General features: G+C 43.2%; 1 protein-coding gene across 1 annotated transcript; it reads left to right on the top strand.

Annotated features, from left to right (window-relative positions):
- The first annotated feature begins 1,001 nt into the window (after positions 1-1,001).
- Positions 1,002-9,883, top strand: map3k8 (mitogen-activated protein kinase kinase kinase 8). Its single transcript, XM_080793676.1, has 8 exons — positions 1,002-1,137; positions 1,734-2,108; positions 3,306-3,476; positions 4,351-4,612; positions 6,056-6,162; positions 7,304-7,456; positions 8,200-8,446; positions 8,636-9,883. Exons 1-8 carry the CDS (start codon positions 1,132-1,134, stop codon positions 8,758-8,760), a joined length of 1,446 nt encoding a protein of 481 aa, XP_080649802.1. The 5' UTR covers positions 1,002-1,131; the 3' UTR covers positions 8,761-9,883.
- Positions 9,884-10,099: the final 216 nt, after the last annotated feature.

Raw genomic sequence — 10,099 nt, 5'->3', positions numbered from 1 at the left:
CGCATGCGTGCGCGTCTGTTCTATGGCAACTGGGAGTGAACAAAACTCAAAAGAAAAATGTCAAAACGTAATAATACCATAATCTATGAAGAAACTAGAAATTGCAAGTGTGGCTACTCAGACGCGAGTCGCGAGGAAATCGCTGTCATGTGAAGCAGTCAGTCAGTGACAACAGAGTGAACAGACACATGTGAAGCATGATCAAAATCTTCACTTTTCTGTTGTGCAATTAACAAGAAGCAAGTTAACATACCGGTAATATTGCTGGCAAAAACTTATCGACACTCTTTATATAAGGCTTCGTGGCTGGATGATTGTCAGTTTTGTCACGATGATGATGCCTGCAGTGCCAGTCCGTATGATGAACCGTCCGGATCATCATATATGGAGTTCTGCATTAGCATGATCTCAGCACTATATGTCTCTGTAGATTGATTGTGATGTCAGAGTCAGACTTGGATAGGTGGTTTTAGTGGTTATGGTATGTCGGATATCTCCATATGGAGTTCTGTTCCAATATTCATGCATTTGCAAACCCCAAGTATACTGTATACATTAGCCCTGCCCCTGAAACATGACTGTCATGATTATCATGACACTCAACGAGCGTCATGTGAACCATGGCTAACTGTACATGATCATTGTTACGATGAAAAACAACTTTCTTATACTTTTAATTAACTTTTAATAAATACATAAATTATGAATTTAAATATGTTTCATTGCTAAAAGTTGTTTCATTGCTATTGTACTACCGGTACATACTACATAGAGAGGATCACTATAGTTGTACCCAAAATTTCGACCACACATGATGAAAAGTAAAACGCAATAGGGATAAAACCCTAGAAGTTAACTTGAAAATTAAAAGAAAGGGAAAATGGAAAACGAAACTAATCGAATGATTGGAAGAAGCCGCCCGCAGCAGATGACGTTAAACTCGGGTGTCTAAACAACTCCCCCGCAAGACTTTTCTATCTACGACATAACATCCCTGTTGTTAGTCGTTTGCTTCCATGTTGCGTCAGTCAGTCTGTCTCTGTGTCTGTAATCTCTGTATGCTCAGTGTGCGCACACAACAGCAGCACGCACTATGGAGAGAGCGCACTCCAACTGAGCTCCTCACACAACATGCAGGTACGTAATTTTAAAGTTAAACATTCCTTAAAGTTTGCTCTGTCCGTGGCTAAAATTGCCAGAACTACAGTTTAATTTGGTTACCTTTGTCGTTTGTATACTCGCTCTCGGGGTTATATAACTGTCTGGGGATTTATCATTTTGCTGTGAGCACCTCGTAAACCTGTAGCTACTGTGATCGTCAACGTCAACGTGACATCTAACCTATAGCCGTGCATAAATAATACATTGTGCTAACATAACAGCGGCGGCGGTACGCCTTAAAAACATACATTTGATATTTACATGATCAGCAGCACTGTGGGCTTTGAATCACTATGCAAACATCAGGTTTGAATCACTAGGAAAACATTAGGCAAGAAGCTCCCCGGCCCCGGGGCTTCCCAAAGTGTTGTGGGAAGTGTTGAAATGATCTTTCACTGGGGAGAAAAGTGAAAGAAGTCCCTCCTCTTATCACTCTAGCAGGCTTTTATGTCTCATGCTCTGCACTTACAGACACATACATAGATTTTCTTAACAATGAAACAGACTTGCTGGGTCTTTGTTTCTCTGAAACGAAAGACCATTGACCTAATTTGAGCAATGTCGCCTTGCAGAGCCAGGATATTGAGGAGAACAAGACAGGGATGAATATGATGGAGTATGACAATGGAATTGAACTCCTGCTGGCTCACATGAACATTGAGGATATCATTGACGCTGTGGAGAATCTTTACCACGCGAAGGGAGTCCAGGAAGAAGAACTAGGTTTGTCATTAGAAGAAGAAGACAGTCTATCTCAGGAGGAGATGGACCAGAATGAAGAGGCAGTGGACTCGGCAGATTCGGGGAATGAAGAGAAGGTTCATGGTGGTGGTGGTGTGAGGTATGGGACAGTGTCAGACCTCCTGTCATTTGTGAACCTCGTCTCTGACATGCAGCCGGCAGCGCTACAGCACCTACAACAGGAGATGGGAGTACTTCTGAATAAGGTAAAACCTACTGACTGTGGTCAAGTATTGATATGTTTTGATATGGCACAGTAAAATCATTCATTCATCCTTCATTCATTGTTTAACTACATAGCAACTAGCAAAGAAAAGCTTTGCAATGTGCCAGGACTGTCTGAATGCAGATGTGGATGCTCAAACATAATATAATATGCACAAATGAGGCAAGACAAGAATTCAGACAAAAGTAGGAGTGATTTAACTTGAGTAAGGAGCCAAAACGTACATGACCTGTAAATGCAATGGAAACCCAGTCTGGTACACTACACAGTTTTTATACCTGGCCACAGCTACAACTAGGAAACAGACATGTTGCATGACACATGAGGGTCTGTTGATTGCTTAGGAGCTGAAGAAACAGTCACTACTGTCATAGAACAGTACTAGGCATAGCTGAGCAAACAAACAGAGGAAGTATAATCATGTGGGTTCTCTAGAGCAGTGGTTCCCAAAGTGGGGTCCGGGGACCCCCAGGGGTACCTGAGGGAGTTCCAGGGGGGACCCATCTATTTTGTTCATGTTCATAAAGTGCTAAAGTGTTTAAAGCAGTGGTTCCCAAACTTTTTCATGTCAAGGACCCCCAAATTGACACTACTTAGCCTGTGGACCCCCATTTGAAAATATATGCCAGGGACCCCCATAAGAGAAGACGTACACATTTAGACGTCTACATTTAGACGTACACATTTAGACGTCTACATTTAGACGTCTGTATACAGAGCTTTTTCCTGCAGGAAACACTGCTTGTGGTTGTAAATATATTGTTATCCGTGTTGCGAGGATGAGGGGGTACCTGGAAAAATATCTACCCCAAAAGGGGTACCTGGTCCAAAAAAGTTTGGGAACACCTGCTCTAGAGATGCAGTTCCAAATTCCTAATGTTACTTTCTTTAGGCAGAATTATAGAATACAGCTAATGGAGAAGAGTTACTTTTATAAGGGATATTAATCGTGTTATTAAATGTTTTTATTGTATGTAACAGGGACCCTTGATGCTGAGTGCCAAGAAGGGGTCCCATTTTTTATAGTGATTGGTATGACCCTACCGTGGGATTGAACCCCATCCTCCCAATCTCAGGGCAGACATACGGCCACTGAGCTCAGTGTGTTTATGCTTTTATGTAATACATTTTGGACAGAGAAGCTGCAACCTTTTTTGTATCTGCCTTTTGCTTGCAGAAGGATATGGCTGTCAAGAATGGACGCTATCAAATTAATATGGACGTGGTCCTGTTTCAGTGGACGTTATCTTACAAGAATTATGGCTCAGGTCTTGTGCCTAAAGGCTCCTTTGGGAAAGTCCATCTGGCTCAGGACGCCAAAACCAGGAAGAGAATGGCATGCAAACTGGTGAGTCCTGCTGCCGAGCAATGATTGGAATCCAGCCAGAGAGAATGTCTCATAACTGTTAACTCATAACTTGAGAGCCAAGAATGTTGTGGTGTACTTCCGTAGACCGTAACAAGTTAGTACCCTTGTTTAGACACTGCTAAGAGTGTTTTGCTACTGAATCTCACATAAATATGACATTATTCATGTTTGGACTTTGCATACACTGATAATGAGCCGCAAAGAGGATCATTGTTCAGGGGGGAAATAACTGCCTCTACAATTCATTTACTAGACCTGTCGAGTCTAGTAGTCTGACACCAAGTTAGTTAGTTTCAACATTATTCAGAATAGTGTGTGTGTGCGTGCGTGTGTGTGTGTGTGTGTGTGTGTGTGTGTGTGTGTGTGTGTGTGCGGCTGTGCGCGTGCGTGCAATTGATTTGAGCTCCCTCTATTAACAATGTCCCACTACAGTCGATGAAATTACTCAATTCTATTTACGTATACAGTACGTGTGTTATTCAGTCCCTTTCACAAAGGGGCCTTATATATTTGGTGTTTCCCGAAGTGGGAATTATTAGCAGACAAGGTCGGGTGGCTTCCCAGTCTGGCATTGTCACAGCAACTGCTATGTTTACATTATACAATGTTGACAGTAGACACCATCACACACAGTGTCACACACACAGCTGGAAAAAGCTTAGTGGCGTGAGTTCACTACCCAGTAATTCAGTTAATCTCATGCATAATACAAGATTGTCCAGTCGATGGAAAGATGATTCTATTGGTCATCAAAGTGGTTTTCTCGGTAGAACTGATGACACAGGGGACAAATCTATAGGATGTTGTGTGGACATTGTACAATAGTTAATTTCCTTGCATGCTATTGTCCTAGATCCCCATGGAGAACTTCAAAGCTGCCGAAGTGGAGATACAGGCACGTTTCCGCCACGAGAACATCGCTGAGCTCTATGGCGCTCTGCTGTGGGATCAACACGTCCACCTCTTCATGGAGGCTGGCGAGGGCGGCTCCGTCCTGGAGAAGCTGGAGAGCTGTGGGCCCATGAGAGAGTTCGAGATCATCTGGGTAACGAAGCAGGTTCTCCGCGGCCTGGAGTTCTTGCACTCCCACAACATCATTCACCACGACATCAAACGTAAGCGTGACAAATATAAGGCATGCAAACTCTTCCTCTCATCTGCATTTGATGATGTGATTCAAGATTAGAGAGGCTTTATTTGTCACTCACTCATACAAGCATAATCAGCTAAATGTTGGCGCGGCATCCTCTGCAGACTGTACTAACAATAACAATATGCAACAACAGAGATAGCAATCTTAATGTTTTAAGAAAGTAAGGATTTAACATTTTAGCACACTGAGAAATGTCCTCGTTCAGGGCTTTGTTTGGCTCAGGGAAAAAAACATTGTTGCTGACACTCTTTGTGATACCCTTGTGACAACAGTCTTAAAACATTATATTTAGAAGGAAAGCTACAGGCCATATGCTGGTAGTTCTGCTTAAGCCCGACACACACCGGGTGCGCAGCGACGCGGCAACGCCTGGAAAATAGAACAGTGGCGTATCGGAGCGTCAGGCGAGCCGTGAACGCGCGTCGGACGCGGCCGGTGTGGGATAGGTTCATTGAAAATAACGGAGGCGGCTGTTTTGACGCGTGGCGTTCGCAGACGGTGTGTGTGGGGCTTTAGAGCCATACAGTGGTAGCCTGCAGGATGAGGTTCAATCTGGTGAGGAACAGCCAATGACCAGACCATATTAAGCAAACAGTGATACATAATGTGTTTTATTGCACGTTAGGGTCAGGGTTTCAATTTGGTTTGCGTCACAGTAAGCGTTGTATTTGTTATTGCTGATAATAGCAATGTTGAATTCTGTTACAGTATGTACTTAACAGAGAGCAACACAGGAAGCTAGCTAGGTCGAGTTAATGCAGCTGGGTTCCTCTGATGAGAGCTAATCTCAGCCCGGGGATCAAAGCTCCGCATCCACAGCAGTCTGTCAGCCAGTCACAACCTAAAGGCTCTTTGGTGTCTGGAATTTCCAGCCAGATCCTCCCTCCTTCCCCTGCGCCCTCCGTGTAGAAGGGTTAAATGTAGGCTGCAGCCAGGAGAGTTATGACAATGGTGTGCTTTGTGGCCCAGGCCTGTGACGTGCCGCTGTGGTCCTCTGTGTTTCCTGCCTCCAGTCAAAATATGTAATTTCACCTCAGTGAGGTAACGAAAGAGAAGGGTGAGCGCTTTTGGAAACGCCTGCCTTTAAATTATCTGTCAAATTGTGTGCTGCCTCAAAGCATGCCAAATGCTTGTTTGGCTTTCTCAGTAACTACTTTGAAGACGCCAATGCCCTTTCCCCACATAATGCTGCTCCAGTGTAAACACAGTATAAGGCTGCTGAACAGCAGCATGGTTGAGAACTCTTTAACTACTGTTCATGTTCAGCAGTGTTAATTTCCTCAAATGTTAGCTGACACGCCCATCGACTAACAATAACTTCAGCAATGAGGAAGTAGCTTCTTGGCAATATCCTCTTTGATACACAGTCAATATTAATTTGTTTTTTTCTTCCTTTTCTCCTTAGCCAGTAATATTGTCCTGATGTCAGACAAGGCAGTGTTGGTGGACTTTGGCCTGACCGTGCAGATGACAGAGGAGATGTACATCCCCAGAGACCTGAGGGGCACAGAGGTGAGAGTAATACTAAAACTTCAATACAACCCATTGCTACAGTAAAGCCAATCACTTCCTGCTGTGTTTCAAACACTGTTTATAGGTGTTTCTATCTACCTAAAAACAAAACCAAAAAACAGCTGTCTTCCTTGTTTGCGATTGGGGTTTTCTGTACAACTCCCCTTTTCTGTACAATTTAGTCTAGAGTCTTGTCAGCACTTGCCTGTCAGTTAAACAAAACTATCTGCAGAAAATGTGGGAGAGAGCTAATTTCTTGCGAGCATTAATGCACGGATCAGTGTACCAGTTAAACTTACACAAATACTTAGTGTATATACATAGTGTTAGCCAAACAGGAAAAACAACTAGAAAATGAGTCGGAGGCATACAGTACTGTATACAGACTAGAATGATGGTAACAAGAACTCGAGATCCCTCTTCTCTTGTACTGTCCCTACTTTGTCCCTGTATTTTGGCCCCTGTGTGTGTGTGTGTGTGTGTGTGTGTGTGTGTGTGTGTGTGTGTATGACATGTGCGTCCGTCTGCATTGTGGCTTGGCTTGTGGAAAGTCCCAGGGCAGACGCCCAGTGGTAATAACAAGGAGAGGGACCTAGCTAACAGACAGCTAGCAATACTGGGCTGTTCTGGCTGACATTAACATGACATTAACATGTGCAACTGAGTGGAATTTCCAGCATACTAAAATATGGGCTTTAGTAATGTTAGTTGTTTGGGCCACTGCATTTTATGCACTCCCCTGATATACAAGGTCAACATCTTCAGGGGTAACTCCTGATAAAAAATAAATGTAAATATCAAATTAGAAATATAAAACATATACCGTACATGAAGCTTTTCCATATGAAATGCTCTATAGGATTTTATACAGAGGGAGTCATGCACACATTAGCCCATGGCCATGCTGAGCCTAGATCTGAATTTTGGGCAGTTTGCTGTGTCACATATTATGTCAAACAAGTCCCATTGTATGCAGTATGTGCAACATTGTGCAGCATTATCATAAGCTTGTTTTTTTGTTTTTTGGTTGTTTCTCCTGAATAATTTAATTTACTGGAACTGATAAAAGAGGAACTGCAGTTCTGCCCTCATTTAACCGTTGTAATAACAGCATGCTTTATTCAACCTTGCCATCTCACAGATGTACATGAGTCCAGAGGTTGTTTTGTGTCGGGGACATAACACCAAGACGGACATCTACAGCCTTGGCACCACTATCATCCACATGCAGACCGGTAGCCCCCCCTGGGTGAGGAGATACCCACGCACCTCCTACCCATCATATCTCTACATTGTAAGTAATGTGCATATAAATGACTGCTGTGCAGAATGCAAAGGAATGATAAATGTTTGTATGGTTTTAGTTTTTACTTCTCTGTAAGGAGGTCATGCAGTAGGCGCATAGCCATGCCATGGTCATTTGTCTTATCACACAACTAAATCCTCAGCAAGGTGCACAGCAACATCGTGTGTCTAAAAAAATGTTTTCCATGACCTTGTTCTGCAATTTTCCACAGCTAAGATTATCATAAGATATTAAAGCATGACATTGACTCTTGTTGACTCTTGACTCTAGTTTGTAGCACATATACCTCCAGGGCCTAGTGAGTCAGCCTGTCAGCCTATTGCCGCTTCCATTTGGCTCTTTGAAAAGGTTTCCATGACAGAGGTTTTGTTTTCTGAAGTGGGTTATCGGCCTCTGGATTTAACTTACAGGGTGACTCACTTCCTCATGTAACCACTCATGTGGAGGCTGTTTTTAGAGTACCGGTATTTACTCTCTCCCAACGGTCTGCGCTTGAGAACTCCTCCTTGATCTCAACCAAAGTAATAGTACACGCTACTACACAGTGACGCTCAAACAAGAAACAAAGGATTGAGTCGACGCCTGTTAGAGGACTTGCACATGGCTACTTGACTGATACTGCTGCCTGCAACCTGCGCAGTTGCACTCCACTTTTTTGCATTTTCTGTGGTTTTTACTGACAACAATTTTGCTATCCTCCCTCCCCCCATACACACACACCCACAAACTAGATCCACAAGCAGGCGCCTCCTCTAGAAGACCTAGCGGAGGACTGCAGCCTGACCATGCGCACCTTCCTAACGCGAGCTCTGGAGAGGAACCCTGCCCTGCGGAGTTCAGCCACGGAGCTGCTGAGGGACGAGGCCATCAACCCGCCCAGGGAGGAGCAGCCGCGCTGCTGGAGCCTGGACTCGGCACTGGGCGAGGCCAACCACCCCATGCTGCGGCAGCACAGCCACCATACAGACACCACACAGGGTGAGGCCTGGTAGACCACATGCTCCTTTTGACACGCCTGCTACTGTAGCTCTTGGGCAATTCAATTGGGGGGGGGACGCATCCATGTGCAAATGCGGTCACACAGACACTCACATGTGCAAATATTGCAGACACAATACAGTACATAATGCTTACCAGAATTAACAACTCTCTGCTCTTTCTCCGTAGAGTCTTCCCTGTATACTGAGGAGTCTGGCCACATGAGGAGGAAGGGCTCTCTGTATATCGACCTGGGGGCCGTGGCCAGTTACTACAAGTTTGTGAGAGGGCCTCCCGCCACAGAATACAGCTAGCACATGACATGTGGCTAAACTGTTACGGAAGGTTATTTTATAATTTAATACTACCCTTCACTCTCTGAGCTGTGATATACTTCAAAGTTGTCTGTGACATTGCCCTGTGAAGTGTGACTCTTTAGAAGAGTTAGGATAAGTGGGGTGAAAATATGGTCTAATGTCTTGAACATGAATCCTCAGTTATCTTAGCAACACTGCAGGTCAGTGATTGAAAGTGATACAGTGGTACTATATCATTCAGCATCTCTGTAGTGTACATACAGTACAGTACAGTATTTGCTATTGGTGTGGCTAAGACGCAGGATGTTTGAAGGATGTGTCAAGGATGTCACCTCAAGTGATAAAAGGAAAGGCTTTCACTCCAGTAGAATCCAGTTTGTAAAGACAAAACAACCTACAGTAAAAAGCCAGGATTTGTCAAAATCATACTGTAATTATTTATACTATAATGATTTTGTAAGTGAGGTTTTGAGTATAATCTATAAATATATATTTTTATGACAATGGACATTTTTGTGAACAGGAATTCACTTGACCTTAAATGTTTGGGGATTGTATGTCTTTGGAATGAAGCGGCGTCTACATTTACATATACTGTGAGTAATCTTATGAAAAATGAATTGCTGTGGTTGAGACACAAATAAGAATGTTGTAAGACTAGTGCAGTGCACATTCCTGCGTGCTGGTTCACCGTGGGCCGGTTCTGGAGAACCGCTGATCGGAAAGGATTTTACACGTGACTTCCTTGGGTCCTCTCGGCAATACACTTGCAAGTGTGAAATCGATCGGATAAACAGTTCTGGAGTTATGAAGGACAAATATACAGACAGACAGATATTTATGGAATTTATAGATATGTACTATAGTGTACTGTATGTGTGCACTGTGCAGACATTTAAATTGTTTGATGTATAGTTGTTGATGAACTTCTGAATGTTAGTTCCTATGGAAATGTAATAACATTATCATTGTAATTGCTGTGCAATTAATTATACTTCTATAGAGTGCCTGTATAGAATGTTGTTCCTTTGTACATCCAGTTGAGATGATGTCTGTTGTGGTTGTTGTGAAATATATATATTTGGGATACAGTGTTTTTAAAATGGATAGTGTCAATTACTTTTCTTGTATGCCCTCAATAAAATGAAAGACCAACACTCCTTGCATTTGCTTTTGTCACTTACAAACTATTGAAATTCACTTTGGAATAGTCATTTAATGATGGTTCAGAAAGGGTAAGAGAAGAAACTCCAAAGTCCATGTCATGTTTCACTTTCAGTCTATGGTGGTCGCCTTCAGGCTCTTGTTCGATTTATCTGAGGAAAGTTTGTTCACA

This window comes from Protomyctophum bolini (genome assembly GCF_963924005.1).
Source record: "Protomyctophum bolini genome assembly, chromosome: 21".
NCBI classification, from domain to species: Eukaryota; Metazoa; Chordata; class Actinopteri; order Myctophiformes; family Myctophidae; genus Protomyctophum; species Protomyctophum bolini.
The sequence above is the reverse complement of the archived record's forward strand: the minus strand, read 5'-3'. Positions and strand labels throughout refer to the sequence as shown.